Genomic DNA, 23,413 nt, shown 5'->3' with positions numbered 1-23,413 from the left:
GTCTGCTATGGAGAGGCAGGCCTCTCTAGGAAATGAGGAATTTGAATCCTTCCCTCCGGGTTATTATAATTTGGAAGATTAAAAATAAAACTTTTCAGTCAGAGCTATGGGGAAAAGGAATAACAGTCCTTTACTAGTAAATATAACAGGACAGACAAAAACCAACAGCAATTATAACAATAGTAGAACAGAACCAAGAACCCCGAGGGCACACGGTGGGAGCTCCGGCGCTGATGGCTGGAAGCCGGGCGCGGTGGATTGTCCTCCGCAGGCAGGGGGTGTCCTCGGCAGGCAGAGGTGGCAGTGCCAGAGAAGCTGCAGCGGCGGGACCCGGGCTCACCCAAAATCCAGCAGGACAGCGAAGAGACTCCGAATTCCTGGATACTCCAACAGATGGTAGAATTCCCAGGACCAGACTCCTTCGTTAACCGTGGACTCCAGCAGCCAGCAGCTCCTGATCTCTGCTCCCCGGAAAACCAGAGACGCCCGACCCCCACCCTCAGCTCTCTCTCCCCGAGCTTTTTTTCCCTCCCCCAAACTAAGTGATCAGCTTCTTTTTGTCCACGTTAAGCACTCAGCATTTACTCTCCTAGCAACTTGGGGGGGGGAAATTCTACAGGAGACTTAACCCTCAACAGGAAGATTGCTGGGAAGCTCCAAATCACCTGTTCTGGATCTGTGGGGATACTGCTTATACAAAATTACCTGGGGATTGGTCGGAAAGCTGTACAATAGGGATCATAAAGCCAGCTTTCTTCCTAGTACCCAAGAGATTAGGAGCACACCTAGGAGTCCCGGTATATGGCAGTCTGGGAAAAGTCGAACGAAAGAAAAGAGATACTCTAGCAATTGGTGGAGACCAAAAATGGAAAGGAAAAATATGGACCCCAGAAGAAATCATTAAAACCTATGGACCAGCCACATGGGCACAGGACAGGTCCTGGGGGTATCGCACTCCAATCTACATGTTAAATAGAATCATTAGGCTCCAGGCTGTCCTAGAAATGGTATCTAACCGAACAGCTCTCGCATTAGACCACATCAGCGACCAACTAACACAAACAAGAGCTGCAATATACCAAATACGTCTGGCTGTAGACTACCTTTTAGCAGATGGAGGAGGAATCTGTGGTAAATTTAATTCATCTGAATGTTGTTTAGAAATTGATGATAAAAGAGATGTTCTTAATTACATCTCAAAAGAAATCCGAAAGCTAGCCTATGTGGGAAATCAAGAGTGGACTCCTCTAATGGACACCAACTGGTGGAATAGTTTTTGGTCATTCAAAGGGGATTGGTGGAAGAAAGCTGGGTTTATGATAATTTGGTCAATCACCGGGTTAATGTTTTTACCCTGTCTAATCCCATATCTAATTCGAACAATTACCTCCACAGTCCAGGGCAGTATCCAGATCCCTAAAGAAACCAGTCAAAACCAAACCAAAATGATGGTGATAGAGAGCCAAGAACCCGAACATGAAAATGCCAAAGAAATATATGAAAAGTTCCAAAAATGTAGAAAAATTTATTTTCAAGAAGAAGAGGTAACAAATTGATGCGAGCTAAAGCTCGATCAAAGAAATAGAGGGGGGAGTTGTTATAAATAAGTTCTATTCAAATAATCTATGTTTTAGTTGCTTAATTGTTCAGTAATTCCATTAAGATTGTTAATGCTAGTTCTGTATAAAGAATTTGCCTTATTCCCGTTTTAATGTTGATTAATCACCTTATTTACTTGTTTGTTAATTAAGAATTCACCTTATTACCTGTATCTCTGCTCCCATTCGCCGGATGGTGTCTGAATATGCAAATAAGAAGAACACTGGAATTCTGGGAACAACTTAAGAACAAGAGACTCTAAAAAGCAGAGAACCAAAGTAGAATCCAGGACTGTAATCGCACTTTAGACTAGCGCAAAGAGTATGGGTGTCCGCCGAAGCAGCTCTATATAGTTGCCGTGACCTGAGAAGGAGTCCCCCATCGCTGGATGACCCCTGATCAGCGACGCGAAACCGACTCCCCGGCAAGGGGAAAAAGCCCGCGAGGGGTGTGGGAGTCCCAGCTTCGCTGTGGAGCGAAGCTGCGTGTACCTCCTCCAAGGGAGCGAGCAGGATCACCCAGAGCCAAGCTTGATAATAAAGAGACACAGAGAAAGGCTCTGACTCTCTCTTTTTTTTTTCCCAGAACAGTAATATCAGAATATAAGAAATACTAGATGGGCGGTAGAAGACAGTGCAAGGTGAGGGTAACACAAAGCAATCAGTGAGGTGTCAGAACCAAAGGTGCCAATATTACTTTTATAATCTTATCTATTTTTAAGAGTTGAATACAGCTCTGTCTCAGAGGTAGGCTACCTGACTGGTATTTCCTGGGAGGCCCGTTTCTTTTACTCTTCTGCTTGCAAATGTCTTCAGCCAACAGTCACAAGCACCCTGGGTCATAACCTGCTCGGATCTTTACAGCGCGTGATGATTCGCGGAGAGGAGGAAAAATTAATTGATTTTATGATAATTTCCCGGATATTGGCTTTGTAGCCTATTCCTTTGCGAAGGATAAGGAGAGACAGGGAAAAAAAATTTTTATTGTTTCTGGCCTTTTCATCGTCTTAAAAATATGCAAAGTTTCATGTCAGGCCTCCTAGTTTAGTCAAAACAAATTTCTTGGAGGTCTGGGAGGGGCTGATTTCCATTCCCACATCCCGTGATGTGGGATCTGGACAGGCTGGATAAATGGGCTGAGACCAAAGTGTGATATATGTCCTAAAGTTAATTCGTGTTAAAAGATATGAAGTGTAATGCAATCTCTATAAGTTTTTGTTTTAATCCCGTATGTTAAGAGTTAACTCAGAGAAAAGCAGCTCGGAAAAGGCACAGGAATTTCTCTTGCCTGAAAGACATGGGAGGGACAGGAAATAAAAATGATTGGAATTACCAGAAAGGGAGACCCAAAAATGCCTCTGCTGGGAAATGTTAGAAAAGAACAATGACGACGGGAAAAGGAGATGGGAGCCCGGAGACCCAGATGATTACATCAGATCGATATCTAGAGTGTCTCCTCCTGAAATTAACATCTCCACACCACACCTGGACCCAGCCATCAACGGCATTGTCCTTCCCCTCCGCCCTACAAACTCTTAGAACTGGAACATGAATGTTTAATGAAGATGCCTCGGAGGAAGGACCGTCAAAATCCCGAGTTTCTCTCCGCGATCCAGTGTATAAAAAGAGGCTGCTGCAAGCCAGAAATGTGAACTTGGGGATAACAGACTGGCAGAGTGTGTTATCAATTGTTCACCCGGCACCGACCCCGGGCTCGACGCTGTCCTTTTAATTGTGGCTGTCCGAGACTGTCATTCTGTCTCTCAATAAAATTCCAAAGTTTGATTTATCAAATTTGGCGAATCGTATTTATTACAAAAGGAATGAGGCTCAACAAGGCCGAGTGCCACATCCTGCCCCTGGGTCACAGCAACCCCCAGCAGCTCCAGGCTGGGGAAGAGTGGCTGGGAAGAGCCCAGCAGGAGAGGGCCTGGGCCTCTGCTCCATGGTGCACGGCCAGCACAGCGCACGCCCGGGTGGGCAGGAAGCCAGTGGCTCCCGGGCTGGGTCAGCAGGGGAGCGGGCAGCAGCACCGGGGCAGTGACTGTCCCCCTGTCACGGCGAGGCCTCAGCCCAAGGGCTGCGTCCAGTTCTGGGCCTGGCACTGCAGGATGGACGCTGAGGGGCTGGAGCGTGTCCAGGGAAGGGAACAGAGCTGGGCAAGGGGATGGAGCACAAGTCTGATAAAAGGAAGCTGAGGGAGATGTGGGGCTCAGCCTGGAGCAAAGGAGGCTCAGGGGGAACCTTCTGGCTCTGCACAACTCCCTGACAGGAGGGGCAGCCAGGTGGGGGTCAGGCTCTGCTCCCAGAGAACAAGAGACAAGATGAAAGGACACAGTCTTAAGCTGTGCCAGGGGAGGTTTAGTTTGGACATAAGGTGGGTAGTTTCCATGGAAAGGGTGATTAGGTATCGGAACGGGCTGCCCAGGGAAGCGGCGGAGTCCCCATCCCTGGAGGTGTTGGAAAGATGCAAGCGGCGCTCAGTGCCACGGTGCGGCCGACACGGCGGCGGGCGTTCAGGGGCTGGGCTCGCCCATCTCCGAGCTCTTTTCCGGGCCGAACGCTCCCGCGACTCCGCGCGGAACGCAGGCGGCGGGAGCGGCTTTCTCCCCGCCGCCGGCTCCCCCTCAGCCCGCGCACCCCACGGCCGCCTCGCTCCGCTCCCGTCTCCGCGGCAACCGGGCGGGGCCTCGCCGCCCCTCGGCGCCGGGCTCGGGGCGGGCCGGGCGGCGGCGGGCGGAGCGTCCCGGGAGCGGCGGCGCGGGCGGGCGGCCCCGGGAGCTCCGGCCCTTCTCCCTCGCGGCTCCCCCGGCGGCCCTGCCGGCTCCCCCGGCGCCATGTGCGAGCCCAGCAAGCAGGACATCGCCGCCATCTTCAAGCGGCTCCGCTCCGTGCCCACCAACAAGGTAAGGGGCCGGGCCGGCGGGCGGCGCTCCGCCGCGGTGACACGTCGCACAGCCGGCGGGGCGGGGGAGGCGCGGGGCCCGCGGCCCGGCACGTCCCGCCCGGGACAGCGGGGAGAGGCCCGGCCGGTCCCCGGCGTGCGGGAGCGGGGCAGCTCTTTCCTGCCTGCCCCCCGTCCCTCCGGCCGGCATCCCGCGTCCCGAAGGGATGAGCTCTTGGGGAGGGAGGTGCTTCAGGTCCGCTGCGAGGGTCAGCTCCCAAACGGTTCCCGAACAGCTGCAACGCAGCGTCGAGTCTCTGTGTTTCTTTTCTCATGTTTTTTTTTTCCCCTCATGTTTTTATCATCCAACAAAGTGGCACAGCCACTTACGCAGTGATAAAAGCTTGTTATTTTTGAATCTCGTTGAGCCTGTCCGGTGCTCAGGTGGGTTTTCCCGTGGTGTGAAGGTGTTTCTGTAGTATCCATTGCGCGTGGAGGTGCGAGCTGGGAAAGGCGGCTGGCCAGGTGGGGCGGCACAAGTGCCTTCAGCTGCTCTGTGCTGCTTGTTTGTGTTGGCTTTACGGTGTGCGCTGAGAACATGCGTGAAATATACACCCACCAGGAAACTTGGGATTAGCGTTAGGAAGAAACACGTTGGGTTTGTTTTCTGGGGATAGGAATCCGGATGTCTGTCTCTGGTCCAAAACTGGCTTTCACTCTTGAGTGCAGTTCATTAGGACTGTACAGGTCTGGTTTCTCAAAGCAGAGCTCAGAGGTGAGCGCTCAGTTTCTAACAAAAATATTCTTAAAACTTGGCTTTGCAATGGAGCGAAAAGTTCATCGAGGAAAGGTCCTAGTCCTACCAACGAGAGTGAGAGAGGATCTCTTACGAGGTCCTAAAATTCACTTGGCAGTCTGCCTGAAAATTGAGTAGCTTAGAGCCGTTGTGGTGCTTTTCCTGTATTGGGATCCCAGGAGAATTACAAAGTACTGCCCCTGCCTGGCAAGCACGGAGTACCTCGAGCAGTTCCCCTCTGCTGGACCCCTTGTTACCGTGTCGATTTAATCAGGTGCATGTGCTACCTGTGGTTGCTCAGGTGTATCTGTCTCCCCGTGTCAGATGCCACATAGAAGTTCAGTGTTGACGTAGCAATATTAGCACAATGCATGCTGCCACTCACCCTGCGCCGGTGGCGAAGAAGTGGCTCAGGCGCAGAGAACTCGATAACAATGCCATGGTGCCTGGTCTGGTTGACCTCAAGCAGAGTGGAAAACAGCAGTTTCTGTCTCACGACTCTCCCATGCCCGTCTGTCTGACCATTCTGCTGAAGTTGTTTCTTCCATCAGTTTCTTCTCTCCTGTTTGTTTCCTTTCTGTTTGCTTCCTTTCTGTTGTGTTCTTCTTAAACAGTCTGTCTGCCCCTTTTATTTGTAAGGTTTTTTTTGTTGGGGAAGAAAGAAGTGGGAAAGTGCAAATACTGAAAAGGGTTCTGGATTAAAAGCTTAGTAATTTGCTCTAACTGTGTAGTTTATGGGTAGAGTTTGGGAAGAGCTGCCTGCTCTAGGCAGTGCATTTACACTGTTCTGGGTGCTCTGGAGTGGTTCTTAGTGCACATGAGCTTAGGAAAAGAGTTCTCATTTAAATAAACGTGCAGTTTCATTTGTGAGTGATAGTGCTTTGAAACTGACGTTTGAATAACTGCCTTGAAGTTAACGTCTGTAATTTCGTGTTAGTTCCCTTTATGATGAGGTTTTGAGTTCTTGCTGTCTTTGGGTGTTACGTGATGTAGAGCTGCCTGATGGCAGCAGACTGGCAATCAGCTGCCCGATGACTTAACAAACGTTGCCGTTATTAAATAGATGTATTTTGTACCCATAAAAATGTTCATAGTCCTTAAGCCACTTGATATTGTTAACTTGAGGGTTTGAGCTCTACAGCTCGTCCCTTTCGAGGACTTGCACGCTCAGGCTGTGCTGAAAGTCTCTTTTATTCTGTCATGGGTCTGTTCCTCTGAAAATGTTGCTTTTTTCGTTCTTTTCTTTGGTTGATGGTGGTATTGCTGTCTCTGCTTGGACTCCCAGCGTCCGTGTTGTGCTGGTGGTTTATCGGTAGCTGGGTTCTGTCATTACAGTGCGTGTTCGGGTGTGGTTTGTTTGTGTTGGTTTTGCCCCAGCATGGACTCTACTTGATCTTGTGTCCCTTAAGTCATTTTGAGACGATGACACTTGCAGACGGGGCAGTCCTCTCGCCTTCCCGTGGCCAGCCCCGCCGTTCCCTCCTCACGCTGGCGTTCCTGGTGCCTGTGCTGGGAGTTGGCCCTACCTTTGCTCGGGGTCCATGTGCCGTGCACAGCCGCTTCCCGGCGGGACCGGCGGCCGGGGCTGTTGGCGCTGATGCGGGAGAAGAAGGGGAGAGTGTCTGGGGACAGTGGCCGGTGACTAAGAGGAGCTGCTGGCGTTTAGATCGCACTGCCGCCCGAGTTCCAGCTGGGTTGGCGTTCAGGCAGCTGCATCCACAGCCTGGGAATGGCAGGGTGTGCGTCTGCCCTGGCGCTGGAGCCCCTGTCCGGGGCGGGTTCGGAGCGCAGAGGCTGAGAGTCTCCGGGTAACCCTGACCTCAGGGATCAGTGCTTTTGCTGAGCCCACTCACCTCTTCTGCGTGTGCCAAAAATAGCATTTCTATCAGCTGTTTATTACTGCGTCTCCCCAGCCAGTGTCAATATTTTATTTATCTATTTATTGGTGTGTTTTGCGCAAGGTGGCTGTTTTATGATTTATTGACTGCTTGCTGTGGATTGTACCCAAATCCCTTTGTTTGCTCTTGTACAAACGTCTCAGTTTAGGTCTTTGGTTGTTTTTTCCCCAAGTGACTCTGGCGGAATCTACACTGTGAAATGTTTCAACATGAAATATACAAAAAGCATGCGAGTGTGTTTTGAAAGCACTAGATTGTTTATGCATATCCTTCAAATTCATTTTTAACTGATATTTTAATTGCGCCTAAATCTGTACAGAAGATACATGTTGGTAATAATATATGTTATAATATTACCAAATTGTAATATAATATTGCCAAATTATAATAATGTTTTTAAAATGGAAACAGATTCATAGGGTGGCTCTGAAATAAATTTTACTTTCTTCTCCCTGATTCTTCTTAAAATTTATGCGGTGGGAAGTACTTTAAAAATTGAGAAAACTAAGCAAAATTAGTCTAAACGTTAACGAAACACGCGTCTATTTCTGTCGCATAACATTGATGGAAATAGCAGTTCCTTCTTTGCTTTCTGAAGAAAATCGGATGTTCCTGCTTGCATTTCAGTCCTGAAAAGTACATTTTTATGCCTGTGAATAATCTCCACAGGTGTCTGGTAGGGACTCCTGTGTGAGGGAAGATGCTGAGCTGTGGCAGCCAGCTCCAAGGTGATGCAATCGACTTTAAGCTGTTGAAATTACTCATGAAAGTGCTCATAATTGGAGGAAAAGAAAGGGAAAAGAGGAGAATCTTCAGGTATGTTTAAGACTGAACTTTATAAAAAAAGGGTGTTTTTTTTTAACCACCCACTCGAGATTCTCGTTTCCCATTTGTACTCCAGAGAATTTCCACAAGACTTCCAGCTGTAAGTCAGCTTTGCTCTCCTTTATCAGAAGTGAGACCAGGGTTGCTCTGTTTGCTTTGGTTTCGAGCAGAATCTTCTCCTTTTTTTGTTCTCCCCATCCTCCTTTGACCTTGTAAGAAAAAGCCCCAAAATAGTGAATTTAAAATGAAGACGAGTCTGATGTTTTTTAAGGAGTCGCTTCAAAGAATTTTGGAAAAAAAAAAAAGAACGAGTTCTGACTACTTAGGCTGTGTGTTTTCTTAGAGTATGGCATACGTGAAGTCTTACTCATTCTTCTTTCTCCCTCACCCCCTCTGTGCCATTCTTCCAGCTGAGCTTGTTTCAGGGACTCCCTCTAACCCCTTCTGTGCTGCTTTCATTCCCGCTGTGTGCCAGTGAATGCCCCATTCCCCCGTACAGGAGGGGGATCTGTAGGTAACATTAATAAGTATTAGGTCCCCGTTGACAGGGAAGGGCAGGACTTGCGCCTGCAGGAGCTGTGATCTCCATGATTTCGGTGTGTTGCCTGTCATTACCTAGCTGAAGCTCACCCTCAAAGTGTTCAGTTGTTGGAAGGGTTAAGGCTGGTTCTGCTGGTGAGCTGTGCTTGTGCCTGATAAATTTGGACTCCCCAAGCTAAATGGACCCACGTTAAACTGAGGAGTTTAGCCTCAAACTGCTCCTGAGCTCCTGCTCCTTGAAATTAATGTGGCTGGATGATGGGAGACATGACTTGAGCCCAGACTCAGGGCTTGTTTGTGTATGTAAAAAAAGATAGAGACAAAAATCTCTATCCAGGTTTGCAGAGGGAGTTCCTGGCAAGAAGACTTCTTAATTTTATTTTTGTTTTGTTGTTCAGCTTGGCAAGGAGGTGCTGGAAGCTCTGTGGCCTGTTTTTGATGTTCCATATATCCCCACCTGGCTTGGAATAAACTTTATTTTTTTATATCTGCATATAGCTAGAACTTTCATTCCTATCTGATGCATGCATCCTCCTTAATATAGGAGGATGTTAAAGGATAAAGTTGCAAGTTGGAATGCTGTCAGTTTGTGTGTAAAAGCTTATCTCTCTGGGGAGTTATTCCTTATTAGGTGGATGCTTTTACTATAAAAATACTTCTCGGCAGCCTTTGGAGATACCTCTGAAAAAACATTGATCAGATAAAGTCCCGTCATACAGGAATGGATGTGTACACATGGCAGGAATTCAGAACAGCTATTTCTGTTTAGAGTTGTTGTGTTCCTTGCATTTGATAATTGATTTGTACCGGATAATTTTTTTCTGCTTCTTGCTTTCCATGGTCAAAGAAGCACAAAACTCAGGATAGGTGAAAAAAGGATTTGAAAGTTGTCATCCGCTGACCTGCAAAGTGTATGAGACACACACAGACACAGCTCTTGCTGTTCTGGCTGAATGTTAGAGTCCAGCGTGGTGGCAGAGGGCAGGAAATTCTCGGGATTGTCCATGCAGTAATTGTGTGCCTGGTTGCTTTTTAACCAGCGTGGCACTGACAGTGGAAAGGCTGATGTGGCAATTGGTGTGTGATGAATCATGCAAATATCTGCAGAGGCTCCCCGGATAAGCAGTGCTCAGAGGCCTTCTTCACGAAGCTGCATTGCCACGGCTTGCCCTGAAGGTCGAGGTTTCAATAGAGGAAAGCAGATAATTACGCCATTAGTCGCGCTGATAACCTTCTGGGGACTCGCAGGTACAACATGAGGAGAGCCTGCCCTTGGGGAGATATTTCTTAACCACTCTCCTGTTCCAGCAGTTCTGGGAGCGCTGTGGTAAATGTGTTTGAACTGGGCTGATGTGGGTTCTCTGACCTGATTTCTCAACCTGTGTTCAGTGGTTATTTTTGGAAATGGGGAGGCTGCAGTTTTGTGGGCAGATCGTGTAACTCTTCTTTAGATGCCTAAAATGAGGATACAAGGAGCAGTCACGTCAACAAACACCGTAAGAATGAGTTAACCGAGTTGGACCACTGCAGGGGTGTTACATTGACCTGGAACACAACTCTAAGGCCTGGTTGTGCTCAGGTCCTGTAACTGATGTCTTTTTTGCTTTAAGGCGTGTTTTGACTGTGGATCCAAGAACCCCAGCTGGGCAAGCATCACCTATGGAGTGTTTCTCTGTATCGATTGCTCAGGGACCCATCGGTCCCTTGGCGTTCACTTGAGTTTCATCCGGTAAGTGTTGATCTGTTTTGACAGTAAAATTCATCTTGAAATAGTTTTATTTGCTCACAGATCTGCTCAGAGAGGAAAACCCATTCTTCTTTCAGCTTGTGATTCAAACCCTCTTAGAGTTTCTGTTGACTTTGCTGTATCTGATAGTTGTTGGGAATTGTGTTCAGTTTGCTGGCTTTGCTTCCTGAAGCAGCTCATTGTGGCGGCACCTGAGTTCTGCCCTTCCAAGCCAAACTGTTCTGTGGTTCTGCTCAGTAGCGCTCAGGCAGTCAGCTGGTGCAATAAATCTGCACCCTGAGCTTGTCCTGCTCCAGGTGAGTGTCCCGGCTGCTGACTCAGAGCCTTTTTGGGTCTGATAAATAACTACTGATTACAAAAAGAACAGGGGAGAGAGGAACACTTGAAAAAAAAAAACCCCAGAAACAGCATGATTTTAAATGGTGGTAGCACTAAAAACATTTCTTTGTGTTTAGGTCTACAGAACTGGATTCCAATTGGTCCTGGTTCCAGCTGAGATGCATGCAGGTCGGAGGAAATGCAAATGCTGTACGTACTCCCAAGTGTTTGCTTTGCACATTGAAGCTCGGTATTCTTGGGAAATGTTGTCTGTCCTTACTGCCTGTCTTCCTGGGATTATTTTTATTTTTCCAGTCCTTTTTCTTCGTTACAGCCGCCCCCCTGCCTCGCCTCCATTTTTTAAGAGTTCCTCTGGGTGCTGATTTCATCCTCCATTCTTGCAACTTCTCCATGTCGGTAGAGTCTGAAAGTGGTGGGTTTTTTCCTTAGAAGTCGGTGATGAAAATCACTGAAAAGGCCAAATCACATTCCTTGCCAGTACGTGTCTAGTTAGGACAGCTGCTCAAAGATGGCTTGTAAAGCAAGCTCATGGCCCCTTCCTGTGAGCATCATCCTTGTGAAAAACCATGCCAAAACCCATGGAACTGCCAAAAGTCACCCTGGAGTCGAGATCTGGCTTCACCTGCGTTAGCTCTGAAGAGAAGAGATGCTGCATTGTTGGAGGTGGACTAGCAGTGTCATTGGCTGTTACTTTCAGCTTGATTTTTGATGTACTTACACAATGTGTTTGTAAATCGAAGTTCTGTTGACAGCTGTCTTATTCTCAATCTCCCCTTTTGTTTTCTTTTGTAAGCTCTTTGGCAATCTTTTCACAGCTTTTCCCAGAGATAACTGAGTGCTTCCTTAAGTTGGCCCACCCAGCGTGGAAACGTGCAACTTCCAAAAGCAATTTTTACTTTTCTTCTAATTCCCTGAATGCTTATCCCTTATATTTTTTTCGTTTGTGCTTGATCCTTAATGTTGTTTCTTTAAGAGGCTTCGCCCCAAGCTTGCTTCCCATAGTCTTTTCCTTGACAGTTTTAACCATCTTTCCTTAAGTCTTTAGGGTTTTTATCATTTTTTTCCTATTTACATGCAAAAAATGCTGAGTTCAGGGTCATTGTTACATATCTTCCCCTTCTGTATTTTCCAGTCAAATATTTCTCTTTGAATTTGGCGTGCAGCAAGTCACTATCTCAGGCTTCCAGATCTGAGCAGTTACATGGTATCTTCTCCCTCTTTTTCTTCTGCCTGTCCTTGCTAAGTTATTTCTTTCCACGGTAGTACTGCTGTTATACGAATGCCCTCATCAAGTTTCTGTTGTGCCACTTAGTGCGTAGAAATCACAGTGCTGGCTAATGAGAAGAGGGAGATTTCATGTTAAGAATAGTTTCTTTTTTTAGCCAGGTGCTTAAAAGCTTTGATTAAATTATATCAGCTTTGCCATGAGGCAGTTGGAAAGAAGAAATGGCAAAGTCTGAAAAAGTCTTCAGTTAATCTTAGAAAGCCTATTAGCAGAGGAGTGACCATAAACCTTCGTTGTTTAATTTTTGTGGGGTTTTGTCTTCCTGCGTGGATGTCACTGTTTCCTGTCATACACTGTACCAAGAGGTGCAATATACCCTCAGCAACTCCCCAAATACCTTAAATTCTCAAAGGCCTGCTCTGGATTACTTCAGAAGATTAGTACTCGAAACTTGAAAAAACTGGATACTTGAAGTAAAATCAACACTTTTCTTTTAACGGCACTAAAAAGCCATTCCCTTTTGTTCCAGTTAAATGCCAAATTCTAGTTTTACTAACTATTGGCTAAGAGGCATTGCTAGATTAACATCAATCATTTGTGTTCTGTAATTGCCTGATGATGCTCAATCCTGTGTAACAGCCGTCCTGAGCTTCCTGTTGTGTTTTAGAGAGCTAAAAAACCAAAGTGTCCTTAGTTCCTTGTGGTTTTAGATCAAATCTCTGTGGTAATTGGAATCAGGGTTTCTAAGAAGCCCCTCTGAGTACCAAGTTAAGAGGTGTATTTATTTACATGCAGAAATGCACAAATCTTCATTTATTCATTTTATGTAAACACACAAGCCTATAAACATGTATGGGCACATAGAGACGTGCATACACACCCCTTTCTTTTGAAGGTGGACCACTTTTGTACACTCATTTTGACACTGTTGAACATACATTGATCTCCCCAGCCCGGCAAAGATGAATCCAAGCAATGCCTTTTGGAAGATTACTAATGTCTTGTGGAGCACAGCTACTGGCAGTTAATTTTACCTCTTCCTTCCACTTAATTACTTAATTTCAGGACGAGGATTTTTTGTATATAATGGAAGCTTGCATTTGTATATGCTCTTTAGGCATCACGCTGAGGTATTGGGCTTTTTTCTATTTTATTTATATGTAAAGAAGTCACCAGAGTGGAGCTTCCTTTGTACTTTGCAGATTGCTTGGACTCCGTAATTTAAAAGATTGGATTTAGGCAGGGGAGCAGAGCAGTTTACTGCGTTGCATTACGTTTTTGTGCCAAGCTTTTAAGCGTGTTCCTCACAGCATTTTCTGTGTTCCACTTCCCAGTCTGCTTTTTTCCACCAACACGGGTGCACCACCACCGACACCAATGCCAAGTACAACAGTCGAGCTGCTCAGCTCTACAAGGAGAAGATCAAATCTCTCGCAACACAGGCCACGAGAAAGCACGGGACTGATGTGAGTAGTGCGTGTCCTGAGGCCTGGAGGTTCCTGAAAAACGTCACCTTCTTTCCCTCTAAAGTCACTTTAAATTTCTAGTCAGCAATACAGAAGATTATTCAGATAATGTGGCCATTTCTCCATGAACCATGAAGTGGTAATTTTATTTTTGCTTATCTGAAATGGAATATTTAGAAGAGTACAGCATGAAAAATTGTAATGGAATTAACTACAGACTGTGATTTAAGTGGGGTTTGTTTTGAACAGGTAAATAATGTTTTAGTTTGTTTGGTTTTGTTTTTTTCTGTACAAAAATAATATTTGGGAAATCAGCAAGTTGTGTAGAACTTGTTGTTCTCCATCAGAAATGCTGAGGCAGTTCACACAAGCTGTCAAAACATTGTTCAGTTGCTGACAGGAGTTAAGCAAAAACATCCAGAATTGATTTCTGAAGTGTTAGATAAGTTTGACAACAATTCCCTTCCTCATACACACAAAACATATTTTGATTGCTTAACTCAGGTTGTTGAAGTCTGTAACTGGTTCATTTGAAGTTGATCAGATGAGTGGAAATTAAAAGCAAGATGGCTTGTGTCACCGAGACACACAAAGCAATCACACGCAGACAAGAGATTTTCGCAGAGGTTCCTCTGATCCAGCTCCCAGCTGAAAGAGCCGAGAGAAGAGGAGAGCCCCTTTGTTTATTTTTTACTTTTTATACATTTGTGGGTCTAGCAGAAGATTGGCTTTTTGGGGTTTCCACCCCTCAGCCTCAGTGGCCAGACCAATTGTCAGTTACAATTGTTTTCAGGTTAGAAATATGCAAACAAAAGACAGAGAATGAAAAACAAAGGATTTGTTTATGTTACACCTGTGGGAAAAGGTAGAAAACTGCTCCTAATATTGTACAATAACTAAAAAGATCTGACTCCATTGAAGAAAATCAAAAGGCTCAGAAAAACCAGGGTAACAGGCTTGATTTTTTTTTCTCTTATCTGTGCATCAAACAGTGTGAAATTTAATGGATCATTCTTAATTATTCATACTATGGACAACATAATTCACATCACTAAGTTCAGAGAATAGTTCTTTTGACTTAGTAAACAGCTTAAGATTTAAGATGTGTCCAAGTAAGTACAATGTACTGCGTGTATCTAAGTTCATGGCAAGTTCCCCTAATGACTCTGAGGAACTGTGAATATCTTGCTTCCATTACATATTCCATCCAGTTGTTTGACATTAAATATTTGAAAAATCCACTAAGTATTTAGTAAATATTTTTAGCCGCGCACTGCAAACTTAAGTGATTATATGCCATTTAAATTACTGAAGTAAACGATTCCGACGATTGCATTTATTACCAACCATCCCCTTCCCTGTCACATGTTAAAAAATTCCTTTTCTGGCTTGGTGGTAGAGCTGATTGTTGAACGGTGAGGTGAGCTTGTTGGACCTTCACGGTTCTTCCTGACAGAGGTCATTATTCCTGCATGGAGTAGGAAGAGCTGTGAGAAAAGATTTGCCTGGGAGTAATCTTGGGAGTGCAGGTCACAGGTTGGAGTTGTGTCCTGCAGCCCTGTGGCACTTTGGGGACCCCAACCCTGAGATCTGCCTGTGCACAAAGCTCTTGGCTGCTCCTCCAGGAGCACCAGAAATGTGAATATAATCAAAAAAAGGAATGTCGTCTATTGAATATTGGATACATTTGTAAGGAAAAAATATGGACAAGAAAAAAAAAATCAATAATTTTTTAACCTGAAAACAGTTGTTTTAAGATTAATGCATTGGAAAAAAATAATTCATGCAATTAACCTGTAAAATTCTGTCCCTTAATTTCAGTTGTGGACAGATGGGTGTGGAATGCCACCAGCATCAACTCAGAAAAAAGAGGAGGAAGATTTTTTTGCATCCCATGTTTCTGTCAAGGTACAAATTACCTTTCTAATTCTTGTTTCCTTTCTAAACGCTTTGGTTGACTGTGAGCTCTATGGTGAAGATTAAACCCTGAAAGAAAACTTTTATAGAGAAAAGGTAGGTCAGGGAGTTAATATTGATCTGCTTTTCCTGCTATGAGTCTCAGAATTCTTCCTGGATGTGAACCACTTTGTAAGATCATCATTTTAAATGACTCAAATAGTAGCTAAATTTGGAATTAAAATCTTTTTTTATATTTTTTTGTAGACATAACAATTCCACTTGGGGCCAGGATTTCTGGCTTGGAAGTGCTCTGATATGAACGTACCGTGTTGTACCTTGTGTTTTCAATCAGCAAAGTGCAGCAGTTCTCAGAGCATTTCCTGTGACCTGGTCACAGACCTGCCTGTGTGTAGGGGGTGTGTTTGAGGGGACACCCCAGGAATGTTGGGGGGACTGCTCACAGCCAGGAGTGAAGTGTGTAGAAAACAGGAAGTGCAAGAGCTTGTGGTGATTGTATGTAAGTAAATCATCCAGCATACAATAAATAAATCAATCTAAAGCACAGTTAAAATACATGTTCTTGGTTTTGACGGTAAAGGTAAGCACAGTTCCTGAGAGGGGGAATAAAAGCGTTCAGGAGTGGATTGAAACCCCCTTGGTTTTAGTAAAGGTAAGCACTTCTTGTAATTTTAATAGCTGCCCTTCTGAGTACAGGTTTTAATCCTAAAAGTTGTAATCATAAGATTTCAATATTAATAAACCAGTGATGCTTAGGCAGTCTTTAGCTAAGTGCTCGTATTTGCTATATTCTATTTTCTGTGCACTTTTGATTTTGTGGGTGTTTTTCGTTGTTTTTTTTTTCCAAGGCGAAGGATACAGAGTGGATACCAGAACCAGTTTCTCTCCAGCAGAAAACTTCAGAAAACATTCCAGAATCCTGTGAAGGTATGACCGATTCTTTGTTAACAATAAGTTGCATTTTTCAGATATTGTCTTAGTTTGGTCTCTTTTTACCCTGCTTTAATAGTTAAGTAACCTATCCACGCTTAATAACACGAGAAGTTTGTCACCGAGACACAGGAAGCAATCACACGCAGACAAGAGATTTTCACAGAGGTTCTTCTGATCCAGCTCCCAGCTGAGAGAGCCAAGAGAAGAGGAGAGCCCCTTTGTTTATTTCTTACTTTTTATACATTTGTGGGTCTAGCAGAAGATTGGCTTTTGGGGTTTCCACCCCTCAGCCTCAGTGGCCAGACGAATTGTCAGTTACAATTGTTTTCAGGTTAGAAATATGCAAACAAAGGACAGAGAATGAAAAACAAAGGATTTGTTTATGTTACATCTGTGGGAAAAGGTAGAAAACTGCTCTTAATATTGTACAATAACTAAAAAGATCTGACTCCATTGAAGAAAATCAAAAGGCTCAGAAAAACCAGGGTAACAGAAGTTGGGGTGCCTGCTGCTCTCTTAGCGACTGGGAGAGCTGTGATGGAAATACCACGTTACGGTGTCTCTGCCAAGCACTGCCCTGAGTGCAGTGAGATGTGTTTTGGTGCTTCATGCATTCTAAAGAGCCTTCTGATATTCTTACCCTTGTTATTCCTTATCTTTTAGGACCAGAGCACGGACCGAGTGTTGATGGCCTTAGCACGTCCCCACAGCCTGCATTAGGTAATGAATGCAAGCAGCAGAAGACAGCAACAAGCGTGGGGAACCCAAATATCCCTTTGAACAGAGAGTGTGTGCCTGGGAAGAGCTGTGGAAATAGATTTTGCTCCCTTTTCAGAAATCTGAACATAAAAACTTGGACTGGAAAAATCTTGTGTTGATAATGCAGTTACCTTCAATGACCAGGCTTACACTTAATACTGAAGAGTTTATCATACTGTGAGAAAGGAATAAAAGCTGATGGAAATAGAATAAAGTAAAATGCCTCAGTGATTTGTCACTTTGAGGCTCGTCCTGCAGGACCAGGTTTCTGAGAACAAAGTGCTGTCTGGACCTGTTTCAATACTTTAGGCAGGTATAGTCTTCATTGTAGGTTTGATATTTTTGAGTCTGAGAGATTTTAGCCTGCTAGTAGTTATTAACTTTTTCTTCAGGGAAAATTTCTTAAGAAAACCTTTTCTTAAAACAATCCTAGTAAACAATTATCTTTTTTTTTTTTAAATAATCTTTTTTCCAAGTGGTGTTTTACTGTTTCTCTAGTTTAGCCAATGGGATTAGAGAGGTGTTGTTCCTATTCACCAGTTATGTTAAGTCTGTATCAGAACACCTTCTAAAAGGTGCTAAGAGTCAGACAGTAAAGCCTTTTTTCTATGCTCTTTGCCTTCAGAAATATTTAGAGTCTCTCATCTTTCTTTCGTGTCTACAGCAACACTTCATCGCTGTTTTTATTTGGGTTTGGTTATTTTTGAGCTGGAGGCTACAAAAATGTTCACTGGATGCACTTCCTGCTTTTCTCATTTGTCTCTTTAACGCATTCTCCTAAAGCAAGTTCTTCTCTTGGTTGGTTTGGACATCACGAGTTCTGTCTTTAGGGAAGAGTCTCTGTTCAGTGTGTGAACTTTCCCTTTCCACGCAAATTTCAGCTCTGAGTGGTTTTTCTGTGTGCACAGGCATCCAGTCGGTGCTGTTTGTAATGCTTGTGATGTTTTCGTGGTGCAGGCGTGTTTTTACGTGTGTCACTGGGGGGGTTGAACACAGCCAGTGCCTTTCTAGACAGGAAGAAACTCGTTTTGGAAATGGTACGAGGTCAGGTGGATCTCAAGTCTGATTCAGAAGAGCAAGTCCTGCTTTCCTGTTCTGTTGACTAGCAGGAATCTGCAACAGATAACTGGGCTATAATTTTATTCCTATTGCATATTTTCAAGACATCCCAATCAAAGGTAGCTCCCCACATTTTCTTGGAGATGTTCACAGCTCTGTTCTGTAGCTCAGTTTAGTATCTCAGCCCCTCAGTGTAGAAAGACATGAAAATAAATGGCAAAAACTGTTTTGAGGTTGATGTCATGGAAATTTGCTTCTGCAGTTCCGGAATTAATAAGAATTGTATTTATGTATTAATGTACATTTAATCCTTGCAGAGAGCACCACCTTCATAAAAAAGAAGCCAACTCAAGCTAAGAAGGGGGTAAGTGTATGTAAACAACGAGTATTTTTAACTGTATTATAGGTCATCTATTTCAAGGTAGTTTAAAGACAGTTTACAGGCTTGCTTCTGCATGGGGTCTCTGTAAAAAGGCAGGAAGAGTGTTCAGTGTCTCCAAACGATGGTTCAAGGCACAGGAGAACTGAGGGAAGCAGCTCAGGTTTTGAACGTGTGGCTGGTGCAACTCAAGAAACCGCCCTAATGCCACCCTGATTGTGGGCTCTCGGGGTGACAGCTTGTTACAGGGAGTCACTCACTCCTTGTAAGCCTGGGTCACTGTAGAACAGAAGGTTTTGAAGGTTTATTGCGGCAGAAAATTTAGATTAAATCCCATGGTTTTGCGCTCCCGCTAGAAGCCCCTAATACCCGAGAGGAGCTCTTTTATTCCCGGTGGTTTGTGCAGATCTGTTCCCTTCCAGCGAGGACAGCAGAAGTGGGTTAACAGGTGCAGCTTGTGATCTGTGTGTGCATGGAGCTTTTACATGGAGGCTTTAAAGCAATGAAAGGGGAAGATAAAGGCACTGTCAGTTCGATTGTTGCTGCGGTGTTGCGGGAATTAAACACAGAGGAGACCAAGAGCAGCAGTTTGAGGGCTGTGCCACCATCTGAGTCAGCACCGCTGTATCCATATTTGCAGTATTAAGTGTTTTATAAATCTGATAACGGTTCCGTTGCGGCAAAATTCATTATATTATTCATATACAACAAAAGAAACCGGAGCAGTTCTATGTGTTACGTTTATTTGAGCCTGCCAATCTCCGAACAAATAGAACCCAAATATTTCCATTTTCCTGGGACTTCACCGCAACGCTGACTAAATTTGTAAGAACAATTAGCAGAATCAGAATTTTGAAGTCCAGAATATGGAAAGAAGTATTTTCTCTGCTCCAAGGACTGCTCCCAGGCAGGGTGTAGTGTTTGCTGTTGCTTTCACGTCTGGCTGTTGAGTCAGATGAGGTGGTTGACTCAGTTATAATATTGGGGCTTTTATTTTTTATTTTTATTTTTCAATAATTACAGCTTGGTGCCAAAAAAGGTGGTTTGGGAGCCCAAAAAGTGAGCTGCCAAAGCTTTAATGAGATTGAAAAACAAGCACAAGCTGTAGATAAAATGAAGGAACAAGAGGATCTTCACAGTAGCAAGAAAACTGAGAAGGAAGAGCCACTGTAAGTATGAATTAATCATACAATGGTAAACCCTGCAGCCTAATTTAATGAGCTAATTGACAGCCTTTTAAATACTACCATAGATTAGCATATGCCAATAAAACTTCAGTTCTTAAAAAAAAAAATGCCCAAACAGACATGGTTAAGATGAGGCAAGGAGTAATTCCCCCAGTTCCTTTTTTTTTGGCTATTAAATACATGTTTGATGAGTTGATGAGTTACTGTAGGAAATTAAGTATTAAGAAGACTCTTGGCTCTTGAATTGTTTTTATCTGATGCCGGTTACCCAGTTTATTTTGATTTGGTGTAGTCAACTCGATACTATTGGAAACAGTCTTTCTAAGGGCATAGGGTGTATCCAGCTTAATTTGTACTTTCTGGGTAAGAGCAGAGGAAGTTGAAGCGTGTCTCAAATTGCCTGATGAAGTTTTCAGCTCATTTATATGGAGCTGCCTTCATTTTCACCAAAACTCTTTGACTATTTCTGTCTGAGGCCTTGAGTATGTTGGTCCTCCTTAATTAATAAATACTCAGCCCTAAAGCTCAGGGAGTGCTGTCCCTGGTTACTTCCACATTCCTCTTCTATGGGCTTTTGGTTTTTAATATTTCATTAGTTTTAATCAAAATTAGACTGCTAAATAGTTTGTTAATGTGCACTTGTACTGTTAAACAGGTTAACATCCTGTCAGGTGCTAAGGAATCCTTCCTATAACCTTTTAAGAAGTTTTCTCAATTGTTATATAATTACAGGATCACTTTTTGCTCATAATACCAAGATCTTTGGTCTATAATCTCCTCCCTTTTCCTTTTGCTCATTTTGATGTTGTCCTTGCAGAAGTGAATGTTTTGGTTGTGTTAAAAATGCCAGTCACAAGGGGATCATTTGAAGTGTTTTAATCATGGTTCTTGGTGATTGCCAAAAACCACCAGTGGAGAGACTCTGAAGTAACAACTAAATAATCAAAAAAAAGGATTTTTTATGTATTACTATTTTTTATCAATATTGTCTTTGATTGTATAATTCAGTTTGGATGAAAGTCCCAAGCAGTGCCTTGGGTTTTGTGTCAGAAATGTATAAATCTAAAGATCCAAGCCAACTTTTTTAATAAGAGTTCTGCAGCCTTTCTGCAGTAGCCAAAACCCTCTAAAAATGCTTTTAGGCACGAGGGATGCACATACACTGAGCTGATGGATCCAGTCCCAGTGGAGGCAAGGGAACTGTATTTCCCTGAGATCATAATTTGGGAATTTTAACTGTAGGTGGCAGCCGTTACCAAAATGAAAGGAAGGGTCAGCTCTGCTGGAACTGCGTTTGCTTCCAACTAATTTGTGTGCTGATTTGAATCTTAAAAGCTTAGGTAATAAGCTTTACTAAATTAATTCAATATGACTTCGTTATGTGGCAGGAGTAGAAGTGATTCTTTAGTAGTTCAGTATTTAGAAGGAGGAAGAGTTCTGAGACGTGAAACTTTAAATGTGATTGTAAATTCTTATGCAATTTCCTTATCTTCTGCTGTGCACTGACAAAAAATGGGTGGCTGAAAATGCTTTTAAAGATTTGATCAGTATTATCATTTGTTTTAATCAACAGCAAATAAGATTTTGATGTTAATAACATAGATTTTCTGAGAAGGGCTGCTAATCTTACTGCTTAAAGTGCTGGGTAGATGTTACTGGTTATTCCTTTCTGCTTTGCAGCAGGTCTGCCAGCAGCATCCCAAATCTCATTGGCCTTTCTTCTGATGGTTCATTTGTACTTCATGTCAGCTGAGACTTAGGAATTAAAATATTGCTGAGGTGTTCATTAAAATTAAATAATTGTATCCCTTCTGACCTGACAAATTAAATTTAAGCAGTATTTGTGCAGTAATCACGATGAAAACCCTCAGTCTCTGCTGCACTGGTGTGACCGGCCAATATTAAGATGGTTTAGAGTAAGGGATGGAGGCGTAGCTTGGCCCAGATGCTGCCCTTAAGGGAAGGCATTAGAAAATACAGTGCTACAATTTATTAAAAAATAAATATTGTTACTGTTGTGCTGGTATTCCTGGGCTGCTCATTCAGTGTAGCATTTCTCTGTAACATTTCTCTGGTAACTTGTGGTTTTTTCCAGTGTATCGTCTTTAAGGTTGGCCTACAGAGATCTTGATATTAAAGCAAGAGAAGCAACCTTAAACCTCTCTGGTAAGAAGAAAACTGAACTGGAGAGGCTTGGCATGGGCTTGGGCAGCAGCAGGAGGTATGTGGAGTTCTGGCAGCTGTGTTTGAGATACTCTGTGGTCTTGCTCGCTTATCCCTCATTTTACTCAGGAAATTAAGACATGGACTATTTCCATGTTATGGAAACTTGAGCAATATCAGCAAGAAATCATCTCTTTGTCGAGGGGGAGCTTCTGATAGATTTAAGTTCAAACCTGCCAGACAGGTGTCAACCTAGGTTGTATTTTCCAGCCTTCAGAACAGGCTTTGTGTTCAGAAGTCCTGTCCCTGCTTGAGAGATCAACATTTTCCCAAGGGTTTCCATTATTGTAATTCCTCTTTCCTTAAATGTTTGTATAGCTTGGGCTTTCTCAGCAAGCTTCAGAAATGAGATTTGGGCTTTGATTTTTGTCATCTCTTCAAATGCTTGTTTTCTTCCCGTCCCCAGTGGTATTTCTCACTCAGTCGCCTCAGATATGCAAACCATAGAGCAGGAAACACCTACAATTGCAAAGCCGAAGAAGAAGTACATGGATGATGTGGAGGACTCTTACTTCTCTTCTAGCTCGAGGTATTCTGTAAGCTTTTGATTTTTGGGATGGGCCCAGAAGGATATGCAAGTTCCCCGATAGTACGCACAGTGGTTTTGAAAGCTGAGATGGAGGCAGTTCGGACCTGGGGACACACCCAGCACGTTTCCAGGGGACATCTGATTCCCAAGAGTTGTGGAAAAGTTGACTTGGCCTCAGTGACAGATTTGTGAAGGAATTGGTCTGAACTATGTGTTCGTAGACTTTATCTTGTCCAGAGTCTAGTGTCTGCTTGCACAGACAGTTGCCACATAAACTTTTATTTGCTGTATTCCAAATCCAGTGAATTTTTTTGTCAGAATGACTTGTGTTCATTCCCTTCTTTCTTTCTTGTGCTGTTGTCCTCAAATTAAACAAGCATTGAAGTCTGTTATTAGATATACTGCAGTTGCACCATTCTCTGCATGCCACATGCAAAAACTTCAGTCTTTTTGAGGTATTTGTGCTGGGTGTCTGCAGTTCTGTATCAGGAGACTGCACGTCAAATGTAAAACATAAAATGAAAGCGAAAAATAATTGGAATGTTTGTCACCAAAGGTTGAATGCAATGCACACTACAAAATACTGCTCTTGGGAGAAGAAAAATAATTAAATCTTACAAGCATTAATTGCAATGAACCAGCTGTTTCTGGACAGAGGGACATAAACAGGTGTTGCTTTCATAAACCGCCACAGCAACGTGAGAAACTGTACCTAATTGTTTGTAGGCAGGCAAATAAATAAAAGCACAAAGGCTTTTGTGTCACTATTTTGTAGTGCAGTCACTGCGGCAGAAATACAAAATGCGGGTCCGAGGAAAGTGGTAGCAGCCTTGTAAAGTAAAACGTAGCATTTCAGTGCTTGCCCTGTTTGTTCCCTGAAAAGAACTGTTACTGCTCTCAGATGATTCATCAGCTACCAGCAGGCAAAGGATAAATTATGGAGGCTTTTTAATGTGTTGTGGTTCAGTGATTAGAGGATAAATTGTAACCTGGCTGTTCCCTGCTCTTGTTGTTCTGGTTCGAACTGGGAGGATCTAATTGGAGTCGGTGCCCGAGTTCATTCTCTTTAAAGAAAGAACAGTCGGATTTGGATTTGTTAAATTATTACC

At 43.7% G+C, this 23,413-nt stretch overlaps 2 protein-coding genes across 3 annotated transcripts in view; one reads left to right on the top strand and one right to left on the bottom strand.

Moving 5' to 3' along the window:
* Positions 1-4,360: 4,360 nt before the first annotated feature.
* Positions 4,361-23,413, top strand: part of ARFGAP3 (ADP ribosylation factor GTPase activating protein 3) — a 26,837-nt gene continuing 7,784 nt past the window's right edge. The window contains exons 1-11 of one of the 2 annotated variants that reach the window (XM_040062165.2): positions 4,361-4,504; positions 10,152-10,270; positions 10,744-10,816; positions 13,187-13,318; positions 15,140-15,226; positions 16,084-16,162; positions 16,832-16,888; positions 18,304-18,350; positions 19,389-19,534; positions 21,648-21,773; positions 22,182-22,304. In XM_040062165.2, coding sequence (XP_039918099.1) covers positions 4,436-4,504; positions 10,152-10,270; positions 10,744-10,816; positions 13,187-13,318; positions 15,140-15,226; positions 16,084-16,162; positions 16,832-16,888; positions 18,304-18,350; positions 19,389-19,534; positions 21,648-21,773; positions 22,182-22,304 — 1,058 coding nt within the window. In that variant the 5' untranslated portion in view covers positions 4,361-4,435. Of the gene's footprint in view, positions 4,505-4,907; positions 4,927-10,151; positions 10,271-10,743; positions 10,817-13,186; positions 13,319-15,139; positions 15,227-16,083; positions 16,163-16,831; positions 16,889-18,303; positions 18,351-19,388; positions 19,535-21,647; positions 21,774-22,181; positions 22,305-23,413 lie in introns of those variants that run through there. The other variant, XM_058420275.1, reaches the window with a different exon arrangement.
* The window catches only part of DNAI7 (dynein axonemal intermediate chain 7), a 27,017-nt gene continuing 26,193 nt past the window's right edge, over positions 22,590-23,413 (bottom strand). The window contains exon 13 of the mRNA XM_040062163.2: positions 22,590-22,658. Within this exon, the coding sequence (XP_039918097.1) occupies positions 22,635-22,658 (24 nt within the window). The 3' untranslated portion in view covers positions 22,590-22,634. The remainder of the gene's footprint in view (positions 22,659-23,413) is intronic.

This window comes from Hirundo rustica, chromosome 4, assembly GCF_015227805.2.
Source record: "Hirundo rustica isolate bHirRus1 chromosome 4, bHirRus1.pri.v3, whole genome shotgun sequence".
In the NCBI taxonomy this organism is placed as follows: Eukaryota; Metazoa; Chordata; class Aves; order Passeriformes; family Hirundinidae; genus Hirundo; species Hirundo rustica.
This window is presented reverse-complemented; position numbering and strand designations above follow the sequence as displayed.